A 24,364-nucleotide genomic window follows, 5' to 3' on the forward strand; every position below is an offset into this window, starting at 1 on the left:
CATGCGAGGGGTGTGTTGTAACGACCAAAAGAGACTTGTATCATTAATATAAAAGAATATACCTATATCCGTTTGTGAACTATTTTGTGTGCTGTTCGGTGTCCCATCTAACACTCGGAATTGTCAATCCTACATTAGTTTTATTACTTTTAAATAATTAAGAGACACACGATGGTGTCTCGCGCCTAGTGTGGGAAGGGGTATTTTATTGTCATCTGCAATGTCATAATATATATTTTATTCATAAATCAACATCAGAAGGGATATGCGAGACATAATAGACGAGCCAAGTCAGCCGACGCGCTAACGCATACGGATTTCGATAAACCGGCTATGGCTATGCTACAACTACAACTCGGAGAAGAACGAGACATCCGATGTCTGCGTTCTTCTACCCGCTCGAAGCTGGCCGAGCCGCGCCGAGGCCGCCGAGCGCCCAGCGCACATGTACATACACGGCTCCGTCAGCTGTGTGCGTGTCCCCACCAGGCGCGCAGGCAGAGCGGGCAAAACAGCACCATTGGCACCTCTGAACACAGCCCTTGTCAGTATGTTACCACGGAAATTCCTCATAAGCTGCTCTTACTAGTGAGAATCATTTGTCCCAAAGTTTAGCCTAATTAATTAATGAATCTCATTAAAATTAAGCTCATTTTAATCAGTAAGATCAGCCGCAAGCTAGTACATAGCCGGATTTTGCATTTTGGCTCTTAAAAATTTATTATAAATAAAATACGGACTCGCAGCTGACCCAACCTGACCCGTGTCTAGCTGCGTGTTTCCCCACATTTATTATAAATTTTATTTCGATTCTTTTTCCAAAATCCGGCTATGTACCGGGTTGTGGCTGATCTTACTGATTAAAACGAGCATAAGTGAAATGAGATTCGTTAATTAATTAGGCTAAACTTTGGGAAAAACAAATCCGTAATTCCCGACCAGCCGACAGAGGTCTCCACTCTTACTCCTGTCGACCCTTAAACGAATAACAACGAAACTTAACGAACTGGTCAAATCATATAGCCTCTTTTGCAACCGCTAAATCATACGTAACCTGAATATACTTTTGGGCACATTCGTTTTTTATCTTTAAGCAATAATCGAGTGTTAATTTAACAACAGCGATGCTGGTCGGAGACTCGTTAATAGTTGTTAAGTATGAAATAATTTGTTTTTGACCAAGATCTTTGAAAATAATGCTATTGTATCCTACCCACATGGGAATATTTGCTAATTGTAAATAATGCGATAACATCCACGAAATATTTACATCTGTCATAGATTTCATAAAGTATGGTGAAATTACGCGTTGAGGGGCTGCAGGTGATAACAGAGTTTCATGTAATTTTAACTTTTTCAAGTACGGTTCAATATCAAATGTCACGGCATCTAGAGTTCGTCGTCTTTTTTTAGTTTTCGGTTCATTAGAATCATCTGAAAATTCAGAAATTGAGTGAACATCAGAATCAAAACGCTCAGTTGTATCTACAACGTTGTCATCAATATTCTGAAAAATAATCCCGACAGTGTCATGTAACGTATCTTTACCCGAACTAGTCTCTACAAATCTATCAAAATTATTAAAAGCGACACCCGTAGACAAATTAGGTACGCGGCGTACATCTTCGGGGCATAATTCATTTGCATTCATGCTAGTAAACGTTGCCTCCGTTTCAATTCCTTCAAGGACGCTGTAATACAGCAGTGGCCGAGTTTATTAATCATGATTCATGCAAGTTATGAACATGCATGTTGATAACTTTTTTGCTGTTTGTCAAACTTTTCAGAGCGAGGCCGAGCGTTATGTGTTTAGACGTTTTTATTCAGCCTTTCTGCACAGAAAAAATCATGTCTTGAGATATCGATGATATTGAGCGCTGCATGTATTCGCTTTTTTCTCGTCTCACATTTGTTCCGCATAAAAGTGTAGACATAAATGTACGCAATAACAATGGAATTTCGCATTCGCCCTTAATCAATCTTCCAGTGTATAATTTTCTGACATTTTCGTTACAGGAATATTCAATATATCATTTCGTAACTGTTGAGCTGCTCTGCGAATTTCATCGTCATTTTTAATTTGAGGTAGATCGGTTTCCAAAATAGTGGCACCATATGGCACCACAACTTCGGTATTTTTCACGAAACGGATTGCAATTTGTCGTTTAAAAATACTCAATAATCTTTCTTCTAAATGTTGTGTGTCACATACATTTTCAGAATCTACTGCGTGCAATCGCTTAACAAATCATCACTGAACAAAGTTTTTAGATACGACAAAAAAACTCTGCTTATTAATTATTATATTTACTCGTACAAATTCAGCAACGACAAAAATGCTTCTTTGTTTTCATGTCGAATGTGATGCCATTCAGTTTGTTCCTTTTTAGCTATACGAATTAATCGCAATGTATTTTCGAATAATATTTTACATAACCGATGGTAAAAAATATGTTTACTATTCTCTCCAATTCGTGAAACAATATCGAGCTCGCCTAACTCTATTGCCATCGATTTTAATCTGCCTATTACTTCTGAATTTGAACACAATGTAGCATTGTACCACCGACTTTTAATTTTCTTTCGTTTCTTATCGGATAATGCACATGATCCACTGTCGTCAGTAGTGCCATCGTCATCTACCTCGATTTTATTTTCGTCCAAGATTTCTTTGTTTTTCTTATGAGCACCATCAGACGGTTGCGCATCACTCGTACATTCGATATTGTCATTGCTGAAAAAATATTAAAAATCATTCAATGCATGCATGTATACAATAAATTATGTCATGAACAATTTTGATACTTAAACAAATAATTCTCTGATTCTTACCTGGATTCCAAATCGAGTGTATCATCATCGCTAGGCGCTTGTACCCTTTCGGAACATTCTGTACTTTCGGAGCTATAAAAAATCCAAACGTAATTTTTATTAAACACCGTTTTTCGTGTCTTCTTAATTTAATAAAGTAGACGTAAAAAAGAACAGTTCACTTTTTGCTAGCGCGTATAAACTCTGTATTTCAAATGTATACAAGGACAAATTCGTGAAAATAAAACTAACCATTGTATTCGAATCGTCAGGTGAACGACCCTCTGTTTACGCAACACACATGAAATTGCGCGCGAATATACGTACGTAATGTGGGTTTGTTTTCAATTCACACTTTGCTTTTTACTTATTAAACGAATTAAACTTACCCTCTAGAAGTTGATGCAACTCCTTCGTCAATTTCACGAGATGTCGATTGCTGTGGTTCAATTCCTGCATCTTTTTTATATTTATTATTTAACGCAGTAAAATTTTGATAGCAAGCGGAATGATATCCTTCACTGGAATTATTAATTTTCGGTAGCGCCACATTCGAAAATTTCAACTTGTACTCTTTCCGAATATTTAAAATCGGTGCACACTTTTCTAATTTTTCGTTTGTAAAATCGAAAATTTTTTGAGTAGTCTTGTCGCAGAAAACACAAACCTTCTTCGACATATTTCACAAGAATATATGTTTCTCTCACAACATACACGAGAAGAATAAGGTTCCGTTGATCGGAGCAGCTGTTCGAAATGTAGGGGAAAGCCGAAAAAGAAAGAAAAAGAGATGTTGAGAGGGGATTTCAAGGCCTATTGTGCGTGAGGACAAACAGATTTCTATAGTCGAGACCATAGACTTATATAGATAGACTGGCCCTTGCCGTGAGAGCACGCGTTCGAAGATCGACGATGCAGACAGCCGTGGGGATTCTCCTCTCTCTGTCTTCTGATCGCTTGGTGGTGATAGACGTCTAGCCCATCTATTCCCTACTAATCCCCACTCTAGACTTCTATCCCCACCAAGCGATCAGAAGACACAGAAAGGAGAATCCCCACGGCTAGAGTCCTATATTAGTAGAGAAACGCAAACTTGTTTCTCCTTCTGATTGGTCGGTTATAGACCAATAGACAGCAGGGCGTATGTATGTACGATCATAAGATGGCGGCGGCGGCATCACAGACTTCTATATTGTTCCTACTTTTGATTGGTTGATTACAGCTAGAGTCCTAAATAATCAAATAAATAAATCAAATAAATGATTATTTATTTAGGACTCTAGTTACAGCCGGTCATGTTAGGTTGTGACCGGACGTCACTCTCCGGGTACGTGGATCACACGAAAATGTGAGATTTCAGCCAGATTTGCCTATCAAACGGTCGCCACTCGGTTTGACCCATGTGTACCGAGAAGGTGAGTAACGAAATCATGACACGATATTGCAACGATATCACATTAATTCTCTCTTATTTTCAGGTTCTCGACGCAGGATGTCTCGACGCCCCGACGCTGCCTCCCCACTGCTGGATCATCGATGGACAACGTGGGACCACCCCCGGATCACCAGGTAAGTAGATAATGGATACGCTCAATTAATCGATCAATTTCCGTTTCAGGTATTTCACCCGAGTGTATTTCAACTATCGCGGACTATCCCAGATCCTCGCAGAATCGCATACTGGAACGTCGCGCTAGCAAATCTTCTCGCCCCGGATGGATCTCAACGGCCGCTGACTGTCCCAGATCCTCGCCTTATCGCATACTGGAACGCCGCTGGACTTCGCTGGATCGATGCCGTGGGACAAGGTAAGTGGCAGGTAAGTAATGCGAAATTAACTTGACACTGCGTATATTAACAAACGATTGATTTATTTCAGATCGTCGTTGTGATTCACGATTCCACGTTGACACATTTCGTCGAACGTTGTTACAATGCTATGTTTAACGCGCTAGTACGCGGGAGTGCCGGTTGTTACATACCACGGTGCTAAACTACGCGCTAAGTCCGAACTATGAGCGAATCTTAATAACGTGTTACCCCGATCGCGGTATCCGAGCGACTGCCCCGAGTTGCCGAGCGCTCTCGGCTATCCCACCTCGGGATATCTATCCCTACCATCGGGTTGTTATTCACATCCTGGTACTTTTCCGTGCCAGGTGTTACCCGCTTTCACTTTTCTTTGGCTAGTTTTTGCCTGTTTTCGTCGCCGGTGACGGCTGCGGTTCTCAATCTACGTCTTATGACCAAATGCGCCTGCGGTTCTCAATCTACGCCTTATCTCTACTCGCACGCATCGGCATGGGTCCCGCTGGACCCCGCTCCTCCGGTTCCCGGGTTCGGGTATTTCACGATGGAGTGGTCTCGCCGACCCTGCGGATTCGTTTCGGCGCCTCCGCTAACAACTTTCCACCCGCCGATTTTCCCCGGGCTCCCTCGGTTCCGATATCCGGGGGTCATCGTCTGTCCCCGCTAGACTCGCTTCCGTTATCAATATCGCGTCGCGAGTCGATCGGATGTTGTTCGGGTCGCCCTTGAAACGTGTTCGGCGATTCGGTTGCCCGCTGTGACCTCCGTGCCCTTCGGCGCGGGGGTCATTGTTATGACCCCGCGGTTTTCGTGCCCGTCGGTGGTATCGCGTCGCGCCTCGGCGAGTCGTTGTTTTCACGTCTCCCGAAACGGCCTCCGCGACTCAGCCTTCGGCTAAGACCTCCGTGCCCCCCGGTACGGGGGTCATTTTCGTGACCCCGCGATCTCCGCGCCCGTGCGGATCGGACACAGTGTCGATCGGACACAGTGCAGATCGGACACAGTGCGGATCGGACACAGTGTCGATCGGACACAGTAGGAAAAGGACACAGTGCGGATCGGACACAGTGCTAATCGGACACAGTGTCGATCGGACACAGTAGGAAACGGACACACGGTGGTTGCAATCGGACACAGTGCAGATCGGACACAGTGCGGATCGGACACAGTGTCGATCGGACACACGGTGGTTGCAATCGGACACAGTGCGGATCGGACACAGTAGGAAACGGACACAGTGCGGATCGGACACAGTGCGGATCGGACACAGTGTCGATCGGACACAGTAGGAAACGGACACACGGTGGTTGCAATCGGACACAGTGCAGATCGGACACAAGGCGGATCGGACACAGTGTCGATCGGACACACGGTGGTTGCAATCGGACACAGTGCAGATCGGACACAGTGCGGATCGGACACAGTAGTAATCGGACACAGTGCGGATCGGACACAGTGCGGATCGGACACAGTGCCGATCGGACACAGTGCCGATAAGAAGTAATCTAATATATGTAAATCCTTTATTCAAGTAATCTATGTAACTCTTTATTCAATTATTCAATTAACTAAATTTTCACAATATGTGTTAAATTTTAGGTAAGTGTATTTATGTCACTTTGATACATTGATAATATAAACTTATTCCGTGACAGTTTTTCTAACCTCAATATAATATATATGTGATCAAATATGTGCGTGTGCGTGTGTGTGTGCGTGCGTGTGTGTGTGCGCGTGTGTGTGCGTGTGTGTGCGTGTGTGCGTGTGTGTGCGCGTGTGGGCGCGTGTGTGTGTGTGTGTGTGTGTGATTCGATTACAATGACTTTTATATAATTAGGGTAAACGATACAGTAATTGACAGCATAAGGTGATTGACACTGTTATATTTGTACCCATAATAGATGAACTGTTCATCGCGCGATTAATTGTAAGATACTGAAGACGACAGTTCTTTTTGATTACTTTACGTAAGTACTTTATGATTCATTGTGCGAGTAGTTTGTCTTCTACGGTACAAATATGTCATGTAAGTGTCAATCACTGTACCCTTGTCAATTACTGTACCGTTTACCCTACATAATGCCTATCGAATTATTTAAACATAATTGCTGTCACATATAGTACTAGAGTTGTTTAGGTTTATTTACTATATGTTTCAGGTGCCAAGGAAGGACATGTCTTGTGGATCACTCGCAGTTCATAGAAGATTCAGTTTAGTTCAACAAAAGTCGATAAATCCATTTGCAAAATATGAGATTCTTTTAAGCGACGATTTATTTTTACTGTCTTCGCTACTAGAACCTTGTATAATGTTATGGAGTTTCTTCAAATTTATTGCAGCATAATTCCTTTAATGTTCATAAATTCTATAAAAAATTATAAATATTACGCTTATTCAGAATTAAATTACATAAAATAAAGTCCAAATGTTACAATGTGGACTATAATATTAACGGTGAAACCATATTTGCTATTTACATCTTTCTCCTGTCTCTAACATAGATTTAATACTTTCACACGCATAGGTATACGCACGTGCACGCACACACATGTAAACAGCAAAAATGATTTTATCGTTAACATTATGTGTAATATCAATATTATTAATATTTACGTTACGCATATAATATTAATATTATATGCATAATGTTTGCACTTTACTGTGTAATTTAATTCTAAAGCGTAGTTTAGAGCAATTTTATAGAGCGCGTGTGTGTATAAAACTAGATTAATCAATAATCAAACTATTAAATTTTTACACAATACTCGAATTGTATTGTAAGCAGGATTGAAAGTCAAAATACAAGTAATTTATTTACAAAACATAAGTAATTTATTCACAAAACAATTAAAACTATATTGCAACTTATATATTGCACAATAAAATAAACCTTAATTCTATATCCTTTAGAGTACGAGAATGAAACAAAACTTATTTTTTTAAACATAGCTCACATTTGAAAAGCAGTACGTACGCCCGTTCTTTCTTGTTTAAAACAAAACATAAAACAAAATCCTATTATTAATTAACGTAAAATACACTTATAAGAAAAAATTATTTTGGTATGATTGCACTCTACCTTACAACATTGTGAAAAACTAACAATAGTTTCAGATTAGCTTGCATACAGTCTTTTATACGTAGTACATAATGCTTAACATATACATATAATACCGTTACATTAAAAACGAATCTTTCAAAGTATGGCCGACAAATGTCTCCGATTGAATATTAAAAGTTATAGGCAATCCTAAATGTTCATATATTTAGAATAAGATGTAAATTTGTTTACGACATATATACTTTGTAGACCGTTGAAATTTCTTCTTTGCAAATCGGACATTTTTTAACATTATCATTCTCGCGCATAATATGATTAGCACATTCTTCACAACAACAGATATGACCGCACGGTATGAAAACTTGATTCGCTTCAGCATCAATGCAAGCAGTGCACATACGGTCAGATCTCTTCGTTTCTCGATTTTCTTTGCACGTTTCCAGAGAATGTCTTTCGACTTTGTGATAGGGTACACAGTCGCTTTCTAAGGTACTTTCTTGATCTTCGTACCAATATCCAAAATCATCTTCTGGAATGTTATAAATGCGTTCTGAAAAATTTCGAAACGATGTGTTATACTATATAACAATCAAACTATATTTTTAGTGTTTTTACTGTTTACTAAAAATATGTCATATATCTAACTTATACCTTCGTCAAATTCATTATTAGATTGTGATAAATTGGAAATGTTATTTGTATTTTGTGTGTCTTCCGTTGTAATTATCGGATTAGCTGAAGTAAAATTTCTTGTGTTGTTGATTGTGACATCCATATCAGTTGCATTTTCGGAAGTGAATTGTTCGTCTTGTAACTGCTCATTTTCAACAGAATCTTGTCTTTGCACTAATGTAAGTAAATCTCCGGAAATGTTTGCATTTATATTACTGTTAGCAATTCTCAGAGCTACAAAATTGTTTTAAGAGATACGAATTAATAGTAGAGTAATATATAATATAATACTCGTGATGTAATATTAATTAAAATACATACGTTCCTCCGATGTAGAATTGCAACTTTCTGACAGAAAATCGGTACAAATTTCATAATTATCGTTTTCACTGGTTATAATTTCTGTAATGCAAGAGTCTTGGTTAAAAAATCCAATTGAATTAGATGAAAGAAGTCAATATATAATCATATCGCTTTTAAAAATAAAAAATATATTAAAATCACAAAATATCAGATTGTTCATAAAATATTCTAGGTAAGTTTATTGTAAGTTATCGCTTTAATAAATCATATTTCTATTCATAAAAATGTATGTATTTAGTTCGTTAATATTTTATTTATAAAGTTACTAATATTCTACATAATTTTTATAGAAAAGTACATATATTTTAAAAAATATGTAATTTTTTAAGTACGACTAGTACTAACATACATATAATAAAGATAAAAAAAATAGAATACTTTTGCGTCAGTAGAAACGTATACCTCTGATTAATGCGATAGTTTTTTTACAATAAACTTATATTTTATTGAGGATATAAAATGATATTTATTAGTAAAAATATTTGAATGCTTTAACTTCTTTTTGTGTGATTCTATCGAACATCAAAATCAAAAAAATTTATGTTTTATACACGTTTGTAATATATTTCTGAATTTCAAAAAATAATTACCTTCGTCAATCATGTCCAAATTATATAAATAAGTTTCATGAAAGTGACTAAATGATTCTAAAAACTCTAACAGTGGTAATCTGTAAGAAATAAATAATTATTTTTAGATATTAGCATTAACATACAATTAACTGTAGAAACTAATTTTTCATAGATTTAGTTGCAATTTTCTGTAACTGATATATTACCTATTTTCTACAAGATCCTTCTGTTTCTGCAGTATTATATTATTTCTTTCTCTATTAGCTCGAGTTTGAGGTCTACGTGCCTGAAGATTATTTTGTAAGCGACGAAGATCAATTTCTTGATCAATAATTACTTTTTTCAAATTTTCTGTAACATAAAGTAAATAAAGTAGATATATTATTTCTAATTTACTACTATTATAACATAAAATACTCACCAATAAATATCCATACATTTGGATGTCTACTCCCGAATTTCTTTGAAATCGTGTTATGAAAACTCTCAACAATATTATTTGTACGAACAGGACAGCCATATACAGAGACTTTATTTGCTGCGGGCAACCATGTTTTACGTAAATAAGACATAAATTGTAATATCATAGAGTAGTCACCAGATATGGTATCAGCTATATATTGTAATAGTGTAAAGCTTTGTTCAAATAAACTGGCTGGTATTAATGGTATAGACATAACCATCGTTATTAATCTTCTTGGGGCATTTTTCAAACCAAGTTGCCGCCATTTGCGCAGCACAGCCTTCGAGTTTAAAAAAAGGAGCAAGTTTTAAAAATTTAATAAATAAGAATCCTCACATGAATAAATAATATAACTCAGTAAAATGATAAATTATTTTAAATTGACTTACTTGGTTGTAATGAAACCAGCATCCTTTCAAACTGGCTTGGGGAAACATTTATGAAGGACTTTATTTGTTGCGCGTTCATAATCCCCCATTATAAATTTGACATTATTTTTTACGTCTGGAACAATTTCAATTATTTTCTCCCATATTGCTTGATAAAGAGCAAATGTTCGTTTCTCACATAATATAAAGAAAACAGCAATACCCTATTATCAAAAATCATGACAACAAGTTAAAATAAAATCGATGGATCCAGATGTATGTACATAAAATAAAATCGAGCAGTTAAAATTTGTTTGTGTTCGTTTTTATGTATTTAAATTAGCTGTTTTATTTTATGTACATCTGCCTTTATTCATAAGAAAAATATGTAATAAAAATGTATAACATACTGTATTTTTATAACGTATGTGTACAGTATATAATTGAATCATGTACGGATGGCGGGGGACAACCTGTAAATGATAAATAACTTAAAACTCTATAATAATATAATATAATAAAATTTAAATATGAAAATAATAAAATTTTTCTTTTATTATATAAGCGATTATCTTAGAAATATTATTAACGAATATAAAAGTATTAATGCATTCAAAAATAAAAAAAATATTTTTTTTTAAAGAAGCACCTTACCGAAAATGTTCCATCAACAAAAATTTCTGTAGCTGTTTTCAAGGCATTAATAAGTACATCGTTCGAAAATATAGCAGCCATGCTACCATCCTGTGCAACTACACTTCCTTTATAAAACTCTTTAATCCATTCATATTTTATTAAAGCAGCACATAAGGCTTGAAAGGTACATGGTATAGGAGGTCTTTGTTTAGCTCGTTCTCGAGCCATTACACTTTTCATAGAATTAAATGATATATGTGCAGCTACTTCTAGATTTCTAAAATTATTACAAATAAGTGGATTAATAATACCAAATTAAATTTGTAATTAAATTTATAACAGTACAAAACAATATACGTTCGAGAAACGTTATCAAAAATCTCCTTCAGTGGCAGAAGCGATTCTCGTGATAAACGTAACATTTCGTTCTGCAATTTAGACTTTTCCAATTTTTTAGTATCTGGTGGATGTTGATGTAAAGTTTGCACACGTACTTGCCCATCAATTATCTTTGCCATACCACAACATCCTGTTGCACGACGTATTGAACATCTATATCTGTTCTTTATCCGCTTATCAATATTATATGTGTATCCATCATGTATATAAATGAAAGTTCCCTTTTGTTTACCGCTAACGGTCTCCATGTTGTACTGAAATATATTATAGGCACGTTTAGCGGACGAAAAGCAGCTCAGTGAGACCAAAGCAAAGAGCGAACGAAACGTGAGAACGTTGAGCAAAAACGCGGGAATGTAGCTGGCGGAGAGGGCCACTTTCACCAAGCTCCGGTTAATCGAATATCGAATCGTCCTAGTAACTTTGCAGGATGCCAACTGAAGCTGCTGTCGCTTTGACGGTTAAAGGTGGAAGCACATAAAATTGCAGGAGCCATAAGCAAAACGCAGAAGCCATATGCGCATGCGCTATGGTATCTGCCTGTATTCTGCCCATGGCTGTGGCTTCTGAATTTTCAATCTACATAAACTATGCTTATGTATTTTTATGTAGATTGAAAATTCAGAAGCCATGGGCAGTATGCAGACACCATAGCGCATGCGCATATGACTTCTGCATTCGTGTTCATGGCTCCTGCAATTTTATGTGCTTCCACCTTAAGGGCTAATTTCACCAACGTCGGTTAAGCCCGTATAAGATTACGCATTGGAGAATGGAAATTGAGGGAGCGGTCCCATGATGCGGATATCCATAGCGGAACGGAACGCACGGATCTAGCGCGACCAATCACAGACATTCTGCTTTCAGCGAAAAGTCTATGATTGGTGGCGCAGGGTCCGCAAATTCCGTTCCGCTATGGATTTCCGCATCATGGGACCGTTCTCTATGGGAGCGGTCCCATGGTGCGGAGTGTGCGTAATGCGGAATTGGCGGAACGCTCGTGATTGGTTGGACACTCTGTATGTACGCTCATTCCGCAGTTTTTCCGATCCGCAATCCGCAGTGAATGCACGGAATTGTAAATAACGCAATGCTATTTGGAGCTAAATAACGCAATGTTATTTAGAGTCGAATGTCAGGTGAAATTGATTCACGAATAGCGTATTCCTTAGCAATAGTTGATCCCACTAATGTTAATAATTTCTCAAATAATTGAGGTGATATTCTGAAATAATCTACATATATATTTCTCTGTGTCGTCAATTGTCATTTCCTTCACAAGATTATCACTCGCTCCTTGTGCAAATCTTCTTTCAATACTGAATATAGGTCGCACCCAATATTTGCGTTGTTTTTTATTACTTTCTTTTTTAAAAGAATGTTGTACAACGCATACAACTTTATAATTTTGTGACGTATATTTTGTTGCTCGAAAACACACGTACTTGTCTTTTTTTTATTTATTAATAAGCTAATAATTAGAAACAATTTGTCAGAATCCTTTTCAATTGAAGAGATGAAAAATATCTCAGCAGTCTATAACAGTTATTAAAACGGTATGCTCTACGTTTTATAGGTTACAGCTTAATATTATTCTTCACATATGTCATTCTGAGTTCCGATCCGCCAGATTTGATTTTCTCGTGTCCCATGGAGCGGAAAATGCGGAAGCGCAATTTATACCAGCCAATAATATGCGCTATTTCTGTGGACACAAGAATATACAGAAATGAATTTCTGATTGGCAAGCGTCAATTGCGCTTCCGCAAGTTGCGCTCCATGGGACACGAGAAAATCAAACCTGGCGGAAAGCAAACTTGCGGAATGAGCGTACAGAGTGTCCAACCAATCACGAGCGTTCCGCCAATTCCGCATTGCGCATATTCCGCACCATGGGACCGCTCCCTCACCACCGCACAAGCTCTTCCGTAAGGGTAAAATCACATGGTACGGGAATCAGCGTGCGGGAGAGAGGATGCGTAATTTGAATAGCCAATCATGCGGGAGAGAAAAATGCGGAAGAGCGCTGATTGGCTGTTCGAATCACGCATCCTCTGTTCCGCTCGCTGATTCCTGTATCGTGTGATTTCACCCTAAAGCGTTACGTTACGTTAAGTACAGATCTCAAACATAAATACGTACGTAAACTTATGGCCCGTCTACAATGGCCGTAACAGTAAGATCGTAAGCAAATTGACCAACGACAGTCAAGAATATATAATGGCCCGTCTACAATGGCCGTAGCAGTAAGATCGTAAGCTGATCGACCAATGAAAGTCAAGAATATATAAGAAAACTTGATTGTGTTGATCGATCAGCTAACGATCTTACTGCTACGGCCATTGTAGACGATGCTTAAGAAAACTTGATTGTGGTTGGTTGATTTGCTTACAATCTTACTGCTATGGCCATTGTAGATGATGCTTTAGACTTCAATCAACGCACAAATAAAATCATAACGTAAGCTGCGTAGCCTACGCGTTAAGATTTTGTTTGTGCGTTGACTGAAGTCTAAGTTTACGTACGTATTTATGTTTAAGATCTGTACTTAACGTAACGTAACGCTTTACGCAAGAGCTTGTGCGGTGGCCCTGAGATTGTGAATTGGAGATTAGAATTTAAGCAATCTCTAATTTCAATTTTAACCTGCGTCATCCTGATTGGTTAAATTCTAATCTCCAATTTATAATCTCAATCTCCAATGCGTAGTCTGATACGGGCTTTAGGAGTGAGTCCCAGATGCGGATCGGACACCACCAATCAAATTATATAAATTCATTCTAACACTACCCAACTAAGAAATCTGATTGGTGGTGTCCGATTTACACTGTGCGCATCTGAGACGCTTCCATTTATTTACTTTATTTGTCATTACATTATTTATTGTTATAATTTAAAAAATTATGATAAAAATTTCAATTTCTGGCATATTTTATTCGAAATAATTGATGAAAAATAGCGATTGAGAAATTATTCAGTAAAAAATAAATAAAAATTTTTTTGTATTTATGAAAAAACTAACTTTGCATTACAATTAAATTTTACATAAATTATTTTTAATATTCAAAGTACTTACATTAGAAAATTGAAAATTAAACGGTTATGAGAGAGTAAACAAACAGAGAGAGGAAATGAGACAGAATATCAATATCATGGAGCCTGTTCTTCTCCACTTTACTGCTACACCAGTGCAATAAATTAAAACGAAACAGACATACTTTTTCTCGCTTTAAGGCTGAGTTTCCACTGAGCGCGTCACGCGTCGCGTCGTCACAAGTTAACCAATCAAAACATCCCATTTCATTACATTCTTGTGACGGGATCGAAATGGGATGTTTTGATTGGATGACGCGACGCGTGACGCGCTCAGTGGAAACTCAGCCTAACTCATTGCACTGCGGTGCAGCATTGCGGCTAAAAAGAACAGGTCCATGATTGGTTACCTACCTCGTTCACGCATGCGCAGTTGGTTTTCATCCACGCAGAAATCGGGAGAGAGTTTATATCTGAATATGTATTTTTTAAAAACACATTGATATATACATACACACATATATACAGGGTGTCCCATAATTATGGCATAAACTCTCGTGAGCAGGTAGAGCGGACGAAACTGAGCCGAAAAGTCCTCTACCATTTTGTAATTTTCGCAATAGTTTACGAGATATAAATGTTTAAAAATCGCCGTGTTAGCCCGGCCCTTCGCCAAATACAAGCACGCGGCGAGATACGACCGCCCAGCGTCGGCATCCGAGGAGTTGTTTACTACGCGCGGCAATGCCTACAAATGGCAGTTCTGAGCTGCAATTGTCCCCCTGTTTTTTATCAACAACTCCTCGCGATCTTGGAAACAATGACGCTGGGCGGTCGTATCTCGCCGCGTGCTTGTATTTGGCGAAGGGCCGGGCTAACACGGCAATTTTTAAACATTTATATCTCGTAAACTATTGCGAAAATTACAAAATGGTAGATGACTTTTCGGCTCAGTTTCGTCCGCTTTACCTGCTCACGAGAGTTTATGCCATAATTATGAGACACCCTGTATATATATATAAGGGAAGGGGGGGTAGCCCCGGCCAGTGGGTAGCCCCGGACATCATTGAAATTCAAGTATACCGCGTATCTATGGCCATTGTTTAAACATTCTGCATATCTCGAGATACGCAGAAGGGCATATTAGAATGTTTAAACAATGGCCATAGATACGCGGTATACTTGAATTTCAATAATGTCCGGGGCTACCCACTGGCCGGGGCTACCCCCTGTTCCCTTAATATATATATATATATATATATATATATATATATATTTATATGTATACATATACATATACATATAATGTAGCACATATAATTGCGATAGGAATAAATGTTGCTTAGTGCCTGGCATTGTAAAAGGGTCTTTAGATTTACGTCTGCTTACGCTAACGACTACGACAGACGTAAATACGTTCGTCTCGTTCTCTGCCATTAGTCAAAGTGAGACGGAATATCAATATCATGATTGGTTACCTACCTACTTCACGCATGCGCAGTTGGTTTTTATCCACGATGACATCAAAAGTGCCGACACAGAGTTGCGCTACTGTATATACTGTGGTAGCGATGTGTGATGCGGGAGCATCCCAGATGCGTACAGTGTAACTCATAGTAGGTAGTATGTATTGGTATATTACCAATACATACTGCCTACTATGAGTGAGAGTTCTGATTGGCTTCTGCTTTTCTGCTTTCTGCTAAGGTGTGAAGCCGGCTTTAGGCTGAATTTCCACCGAGGGCATCACGCGTCGCGTCATAACGCGAGTCACGAGTTTTAAGGTACATACCATTTCATGTGAGTGAGTGATCTCAGATGCGCACAGTGTTGATCGGACACCACCAATCAAATTATATAAATTCATACTAACCCTACCCAACTAAGGAATCTGATTGGTGGTGTCCGATTTATGCTAAGACTCCATAGACGCGGAAACGCCGTGCGGTAGAGTGCATTGACCAATCAGAAGGCTGCCGCAAGTCGCCTGCGGCAAAATCTGCTATTCCTCTATAATATGGCTCCTGCACACAGGACGCGGCAGCGCGGCATTGCGGCAACGCGGCACCGCGGTAACCAATCACCATCTGCCTTTCCGTACTACTTTCAAAAGTAGAACGGAAAGGCAAGACGGTAATTGGTTACCGCGGTGCCGCGTTGCCGGAATGCCGCGCTGCCGCGTTCTGTGTGCAGGAGCCATTATAAGGCTGCTATTCCATGGAGCATATTTCGCGGAAATGGAATCAGCGGATCGCCAATCACAGCATCGTTTCCACAAGATCTTTACAAGGATTCGAGCAGAACAATCTCCTGATTGGCGATCCGCTGATTCCGCTTCCGCGAAATACGCTCCATGGGACCGCACCCTTAGGGTGCATCCCGATGGCAGTCAGAAATTCGGAAAACGGAATCTCGCAAAAGTAAGGAAAAGGGGGTCATCTTGGTCGGTCCGATTTTTCAAGGGCTGGGTTCCTCATGGAACAACTTTTACGGAAAACGGAATGGCATTCTAACCTTAAATTATTTTTAAATTAAAGAAATTTCTATATAATTTTAAAGTATAATAAAAAATACGTCGAAGCTTCATTTTTTAATAGCTTGTACTACTACGGAAAGTATATTTTTTCTTCTAAAATAATAAAAATAAATTTTTTCATTTTTCCGTATTCCGAAAATATCAGTTCATGAGGAACTCAGTCACAAAAATTTCGGACTAACGGAAATCCACAATTATTGCATCTCTGACAGTATGTATGTACATTAACTATTTATGTGTTAAAAATTGTGTATTTATATATTATTTTGTAGAGATAGAGATCATGCGATATGTTTTAATTCATGAAATAAACTATTAAAAATAAATTAGCACGAAAACAGTGTATACTTCTTCTCATTAAACATATAAACCAGAAAGATCACCTAACCTTGTAACACGTACGTAAACAAAATGATGATTCTGATCGGTTGACCCCCTCTCTGTTACTTTTCCGAGATTCCGTTTTCCGAATTTCTAACTTCCATCGCACCTTTAGAAATTATTCGCAGCGAAAAATTCGCTGCATGAAAAGGCACCTTTAGGCCGGTATTCATAGTCGGTTCTTATATTTAAGACCATCTTAAGTACAATCTTAAGATGTCATTAACCAATCACAGAGCCGTATTAGCATCTTAAGATATTACTTAAGACGGTCTTGAAATAAGATCTGATTATGAATACCGGCCTTACTTGCGATTAATGCAGAACGAGCTTTAAGCCCTTTGCACAATGCCAGGCAACGGGCAATAGGAACAGGGCATAGAAATTAGAAATCATGTATAAATGCAGAATAATAAACAGTGACACAGGCAATAGACACAGAGTTTCCGTCACGTTGGAAATTTTGTGCCTATTGCCTGTTGCCAACCAATCATAGCATTTAAACTTTTTAGGTTGTAATTAACGAATTTTTGGTTATTTCCTGTTCCTATTGCCTGTTGTCTGGCATTGTGCAAGGGGCTTTACGGATGTTCTTGTGCGCCAACATGGTCAATGGTAGTCGATCTGTGCGGGATATATTTTATAGCGTTTTTTTTTGGCAGAACTGGTGCGCACTCAGTGCACATTAAAGCCGTTGTATGTACACAAATCAACGTAATGTGTATGTTTAATATAAACGGGTTAAATCATGAAATCCTCAATATTCTTTATTGCACTATTTGGTAAAATATGTACTGGGTATTTTATCAGTCGAAATATTTGCATTTTACTTTAAATATTAGAGATTAATAATTCGGTATAGTTAAACGGCCTGACTGGCAAGTTTTATTAAGTATATCACAACGACGTTTCGACCACTAATTTGGGTCCTTTTCAAGTTATTTTAACAATGATGGATCATTGTGCGTCAATTATATAAAATTCGTGGCGGGTCGGAAAAATACGACGGTCTCATGTGAAGGCCGAAAAACTAATCCTAGTTTTTCGGCCTTCACATGAGACCGTCGTATTTTTCCGACCCGCCACGAATTTTATATAATTGACGCACAATGATCCATCATTGTTAAAATAACTTGAAAAGGACCCAAATTAGTGGTCGAAACGTCGTTGTGATGTACTTAATAAAACTTGCCAGTCAGGCCGTTTAACTATACCGAATTATTATTTCATCACTGGCGAATAATTCTTATTGAATATTAGAGATTAAATCAGTGTACAACGGCCTTAATGTGCACTGAGTGCGCACCAGTTCTGCCAATGAAAAACGCTATTAATTTGTCTTGCGTAAAAATTATTTTTGTAAGGTTTGCCGTTGCTACAAAAATCGCTTTCGTGCTCACTTCGGCTTTTCTCCCTCCGTTTGTTTCCACCGTTTGGTTGCTTAACGGGTTATTCGCGCGGACCACGTTTTGCTATCCTACCTAGACGTTTTGCTTTTCATTTACTCGTTTTTGTGATTTCTGCTCTGAAAGGGGTATGATATTATATTTGGCCGTATTGTGTTTTGTTAAAGACTAAATGTCATTAAATTTCAAGAAGAAGAAGCCAAGCGTTGATCGTTAATTTAAGGTTATGTACATGCAGAGCTAAGTTTATGGTCAGTATTTAATTAATACATTATGCGTTATCTACAGTGGCATTAACAGTAGTGGATTAAGTTGTAAAACATTGGAGTAAATGGCGTTTTCGGTTAATAGGACGTAAAATAAAATTGTAAGTGAAATGGCCCGGTTCAATCTTATTTCCTATGGTCTAGTAAACCATTTCGCTTATGGCTTTATTACACACCCTAGTTGCGTGCTGATATTCACTTACAATATTGAAAATCTATATGTTTACGTCACGAACACTAGATTTTCAGTATTGGCAGTGAATATCGAAATGTAGCCCGTATTAACTGAAAATGCTAACTCCGATGTCTCACAGTTTTTATATCGTGGACTTTTCCAACTTTTTAGAATGATAGATTGATGTAGAATTTACATTTGCCCATAAATTATCTTTGTCACACCAAAAACATCCTGTTACATGATGGCTGGAACATCTACATGTATTTTTAATTCGTTTATCAAATTATATATCTCTGCACAAGATTATTTATAATACGTTATGTTACCTTAAAAATAAACTTATGTCAACAACTAATAAATTCGTAAAGGAAACTTTTTAAAAGAAAGGTTACTTTGTGCATTGATATAAATTTATTTTTATATTAACATATTACGGACATTCTTGTGTAGAGACCTATAATCTACTTTAATGCCATTGTGAAAGACGCATTATAAAAAAGTGTATACAGTGATCTAATGTAGAATCGGCTATGTATTTGGCATTGCGACACTGCATCGCTTGATTATTATCTCTTGATTATTATATTTCAGTACAACATGGAAACAATTGGCGGTAAACAAAAGGGAACTTTTATTTATATACATGATGAATATACATATAATATTGATAAGCGAATAAAGAATACATATAGATGTTCGAGCCGTCGTGTAACAGGATGTTCTGGTGTGGCAAAGATAATCGATGGACAAGTACATGTGCGAACTCTACATAAACATCCACCAGATATTAAAAAGTTGGAAAAATCTAAATTGCAGAACGAAATGTTACGTTTATCACGAGAATCGCTTCTGCCACTGAAGGAGATTTTTGATAACGTTTCTCGAACGTACGTTGTTTTATATTATAAATATAATAAAGGATATATTCTAATTCATACTTTTTTGCGCATAAAAACTATATCATAATCAACAAAAGTAATAATATACATGTAGAAATATATATATTATTTCTCAATATACATATTTTTAAAATATAATTATATTTCTGATATTAAAAAATGAGAAATTTGAAATTAATTTATTATTTTTTATTAATATTAGGCATGTTGATACTTTATAAATGTGAAATAACATATATTTTTATTTTCACGTAAATGTTGCACTTGAACAGAAAAATGCGTTAATGCATTGAATATGTATGAATCGGAAAACATCCACAGTTATTTTAATATTTTTAATTTATTTTATTTAATAATATTAATTGTTTCAGAAATCCAGAAGTAGCTGCACATATATCATATAGTTCTATGAAAAGTATGATGGCTCGAGAACGAATTAAACAAAGACCTCCTATTCCACATACCTTTCAAGCCTTATGTACTGATTTAATTAAATACGAATGGATTAAAGAATTTTATAAAGGAAATGTAGTTGCACAAGATGGTAGCAGAGCTGTTATATTTTCAAGTGATAAACTTCTTGAAATAATTCAGCAAGCTCAAGAAATTTTTGTCGATGGAACTTTTTCGGTAAGTTATTTTAATTAATATAATTTTATAAATAAATCAAAAGGCTCAAAAAATTAATATCCCTCTATGTTCATTATTAAATTTCAATTTGAAAAAATATATTGATACGGACACCTTGTTATGGCTCGGAGCCCCTTTATTTTTTTATAATTTTTTCAAACATTTATTATTTCAAATATTTGTAATTTATTGGTAGGTTGTTCCTCGTTATCCACATATAGATCAACTGTATACTATTCACATTCGTTATATAAATAAAGTAAGTTTTTGCAAATAAAAAGCATTTAAACATTAATATATCATATTAAAAGCCATTATTCTTAGGCAGTTGGAACTGTGTTCTGTTTATGTGAAGCACGTACCAGTGCACTATATGAAGCAATATGGTTGAAGATATTACAGCTAGCTCCAGGATTAAAAACTAGTGTCAAATTTATTATGAGCGATTACGAAGCAGCAGCTATGAAAGTTTTGGAAAAACTTTTTCCAAATGCAAATATTCATGGCTGTTGGTTCCATTATAATCAAGTAGGTTCTACTTCTTATTCTTAATTTATAATAATTTTTTGTCTTAATTTATTTATGAAATATGAAAATATAAATTATATTTTATAATTTAGGCTGTATTACGTAAGTGGAATCGCTTAGGTTTAACAAATATTTCAAGTACGCTGTTGTCTATGACAATGACGCTTCCATTATTGCCACAAGAATACTTCGTGTAGGCATTAAGAATATTGCATAATTATTGTGATGCTACACATTCCAAATATGAGGAATTATTGCACTTTGTAACATATATTGAAAAAACCTGGTTACCTAAAGCCTCAAAAGTTAGTGTATATAACTGTCCCGTAAGAACAAACAATTTAGTAGAAAATTTTCATAGTACGATGAGACGAAAACTGGGTCCTCATCAAAATTTATGGATATTTTTAGGTACAATATTTTAATTCAGAAAATCTTGTACTTTATAATGATATTATACTTTTTCTTATGAGTGTAACAATCAATGAGTAACAATTAAAATTTTTTATGATTTTTCATGTCAGTATACTGTATACTGTATTGTTTAATCATGTTCAAATTGCTTAATCTAATTCAGCGAATGCTAATCTTGATCAATAAAGATCAAGGATAGCATTCGCCGGATTTTAAAAGTGTACTAAAATATTATAATACGTTATTTTATCCAAATTTATATTTATTTGCAAATGGCATTGACGCAAAATCAGCGTGTCATTCTCGCCACTGACGTCATAATTCAATATGGCTGCAGTAAGGGGCCAGAAGTCTTAAATCTTTTTTTCATTTCTTTTTCCTTTTATCCCTTTTTATTTAACACCAGAAAATTGTTTTTCTTTCACCATTATCCTTTTCAACTGTTTGTCGAAATATTAATGTAAATGAGTAGTATTTGAAAAGTGAAAAAATGGTATACCAAAAATAATTCTACATACATCAACAATTTCCAATTTTTTGATTTTGAGGCCTGACAAAACTCTTTTAACAGCACTTGCGATTCATCAGCAGTACCAAATAAACATTTTATTTTTCCTTATAGCCTTCACATGTAAAATTCTGTAAGGACGTAAAACGTAACAGTAAGGGAATCGACTAATCCCAATTCAGTTTAGGCTTTCTGTAACCTCTCTATTGCCAAATATTGGATTGGGATTAATCAATTTCTTTATTGTTACGTTTTACGTCCTTACGGAATTTTGTGTGTAATGGCCTTCAATGCTTTTTTCAAATTTTGTGAGTCAGGTGGTTGAGAAATGGCAACTTTTCAAAAATACTCATAGTTGACTTGTTACACTCTGTACAACATCTAATTTATTTCATTTTATTTTTAAATTAATTTTAATTGAAATTGAAACTGAAATTTTGCTTATATATCATTTATTTTTAACATTAATTTCAGATAAACTGACAAAGTTACTCGTAGATCAAGAAATTAATTTTGAACGTTTACAAAATAATAAAAGTTTAACAATTGCACAACCACGCAAAAATAAAGAGCGTGACTTAAAGATTTTTCAAGCACAAACAGATTTAATTACAGGAAGGTAATGTAAAAAATCATTAATCAAATAATAAGATAGTAATATAATATAATTGTAGTAATATAATTAATAATGTTATATCAAAACATTTATAGGTTGCCTCTTGAACAGTTCTTGCTAATATTTACTGGAATACACAACAATTTTTACCTTCAACAGGATATAAACATGCAAGGTTAGTATTAACAATATCTCATGTAACTATCTTTTATTCTTATAAAGTAAGCCTGCTTTATCATGCTGTAGAAAAAGAAAATGTACCAAACGTATTCTTGGAAAATCAAATGGAGAAAAAGAAAATGTACCAAACGTATTCTTGGAAAATCAAAATGGAGAAAAAGAAAATGTACCAAACATATTTTTGGAAAATGAAAATATAGAGGAAGAAAATGTATTAAATATATCCTTGGAAAATGAAAATAGACAGGAAGAAAATATATCAAACATATCTTTGGAAAATAAAAACGGAGAAAAAGAAAATGTACTAAACATATATTTAGAAAGCAAAAGTCGAAAGAATAATAAAGAAGAGTTATGTTCCGAAACACAATTCTTTTGTCAACCAGAACATATAAACACGAAAGGTTAGTATTAACAATATCTTTTGTCATTTTTATTTGTATAAATTAATCCCTTATCACACTTTAGAGAAAGAAAGTATAATAAATATATCTTTAGAAGACGGGGAAAATTATGAAAGGGAGACACAAGTTAACGTAAATCAAGATCCAATAATTATACGACAACCTCAAGTTGTACAAACGAGACTTAAACGTAAAGAGTATGAAAAGTATACTAACACTGATCGACAGCCATTAGCTTCTATTGAAAATACTATTGCGTCAAAAGTAAATATATATTGAAATATATATACTTATCATAATCTTGCACATTACTTAAGCATTACAAAATTTAAAAAATTTTCTAGATTACGCGAAGATACAGAAGAAAAGTACACAAATATTGTAGCTGTTGCAACTAAATAATGGTATAAATATGTACGTATAATATATATGACGTATTTTTAGTAAACAGTAAGAACACTAAAAATATAGTTTGATTGTTATATAGTATAACACATCGTTTCGAAATTTTTCAGAACGCACTTATAACATTCCAGAAGATGATTTTGGATATTGGTACGAAGATCAAGAAAGTACCTTAGAAAGCGACTGTGTACCCTATCACAAAGTCGAAAGACATTCTCTGGAAACGTGCGAAGAAAATCGAGAAACGAAGAGATCTGACCGTACGTGCACTGCTTGCATTGATGCTGAAGCGAATCAAGTTTTCATACCGTGCGGTCATATCTGTTGTTGTGAAGAATGTGCTAATCATATTATGCGCGAGAATGATAATGTTAAAAAATGTCCGATTTGCAAAGAAGAAATTTCAACGGTCTACAAAGTATATATGTCGTAAACAAATTTACATCTTATTCTAAATATATGAACATTTAGGATTGCCTATAACTTTTAATATTCAATCGGAGACATTTGTCGGCCATACTTTGAAAGATTCGTTTTTTAATGTAACGGTATTATATGTATATGTTAAGCATTATGTACTACGTATAAAAGACTGTATGCAAGCTAATCTGAAACTATTGTTAGTTTTTCACAATGTTGTAAGGTAGAGTGCAATCATACCAAAATATTTTTTCTTATAAGTGTATTTTACGTTAATTAATAATAGGATTTTGTTTTATGTTTTGTTTTAAACAAGAAAGAACGGGCGTACGTACTGCTTTTCAAATGTGAGCTATGTTTAAAAAAATAAGTTTTGTTTCATTCTCGTACTCTAAAGGATATAGA

At 35.9% G+C, this 24,364-nt stretch overlaps 1 protein-coding gene and 2 pseudogenes across 1 annotated transcript; 1 reads left to right on the forward strand and 2 right to left on the reverse strand.

The window, feature by feature from the left end:
- Positions 1-298: 298 nt before the first annotated feature.
- LOC139814747 (uncharacterized) lies at positions 299-5,416 on the reverse strand. Its single transcript, XM_071781221.1, has 3 exons — positions 3,201-5,416; positions 2,833-2,904; positions 299-2,734 (listed from the first exon to the last, which is right to left on the reverse strand). The coding sequence occupies exons 1-3, from the start codon at positions 3,488-3,490 to the stop codon at positions 2,308-2,310; spliced, it is 789 nt and encodes a 262-aa protein (XP_071637322.1). The 5' UTR covers positions 3,491-5,416; the 3' UTR covers positions 299-2,307.
- Positions 5,417-6,355: 939 nt separating this feature from the next.
- Positions 6,356-11,534, reverse strand: LOC139814759 (uncharacterized; annotated as a pseudogene).
- Positions 11,535-17,795: 6,261 nt separating this feature from the next.
- LOC139814500 (uncharacterized) lies at positions 17,796-23,958 on the forward strand (annotated as a pseudogene).
- The last annotated feature ends 406 nt before the right edge of the window (positions 23,959-24,364 follow it).

The sequence above is a fragment of the Temnothorax longispinosus genome, chromosome 6, assembly GCF_030848805.1.
Source record: "Temnothorax longispinosus isolate EJ_2023e chromosome 6, Tlon_JGU_v1, whole genome shotgun sequence".
NCBI lineage: Eukaryota > Metazoa > Arthropoda > Insecta > Hymenoptera > Formicidae > Temnothorax > Temnothorax longispinosus.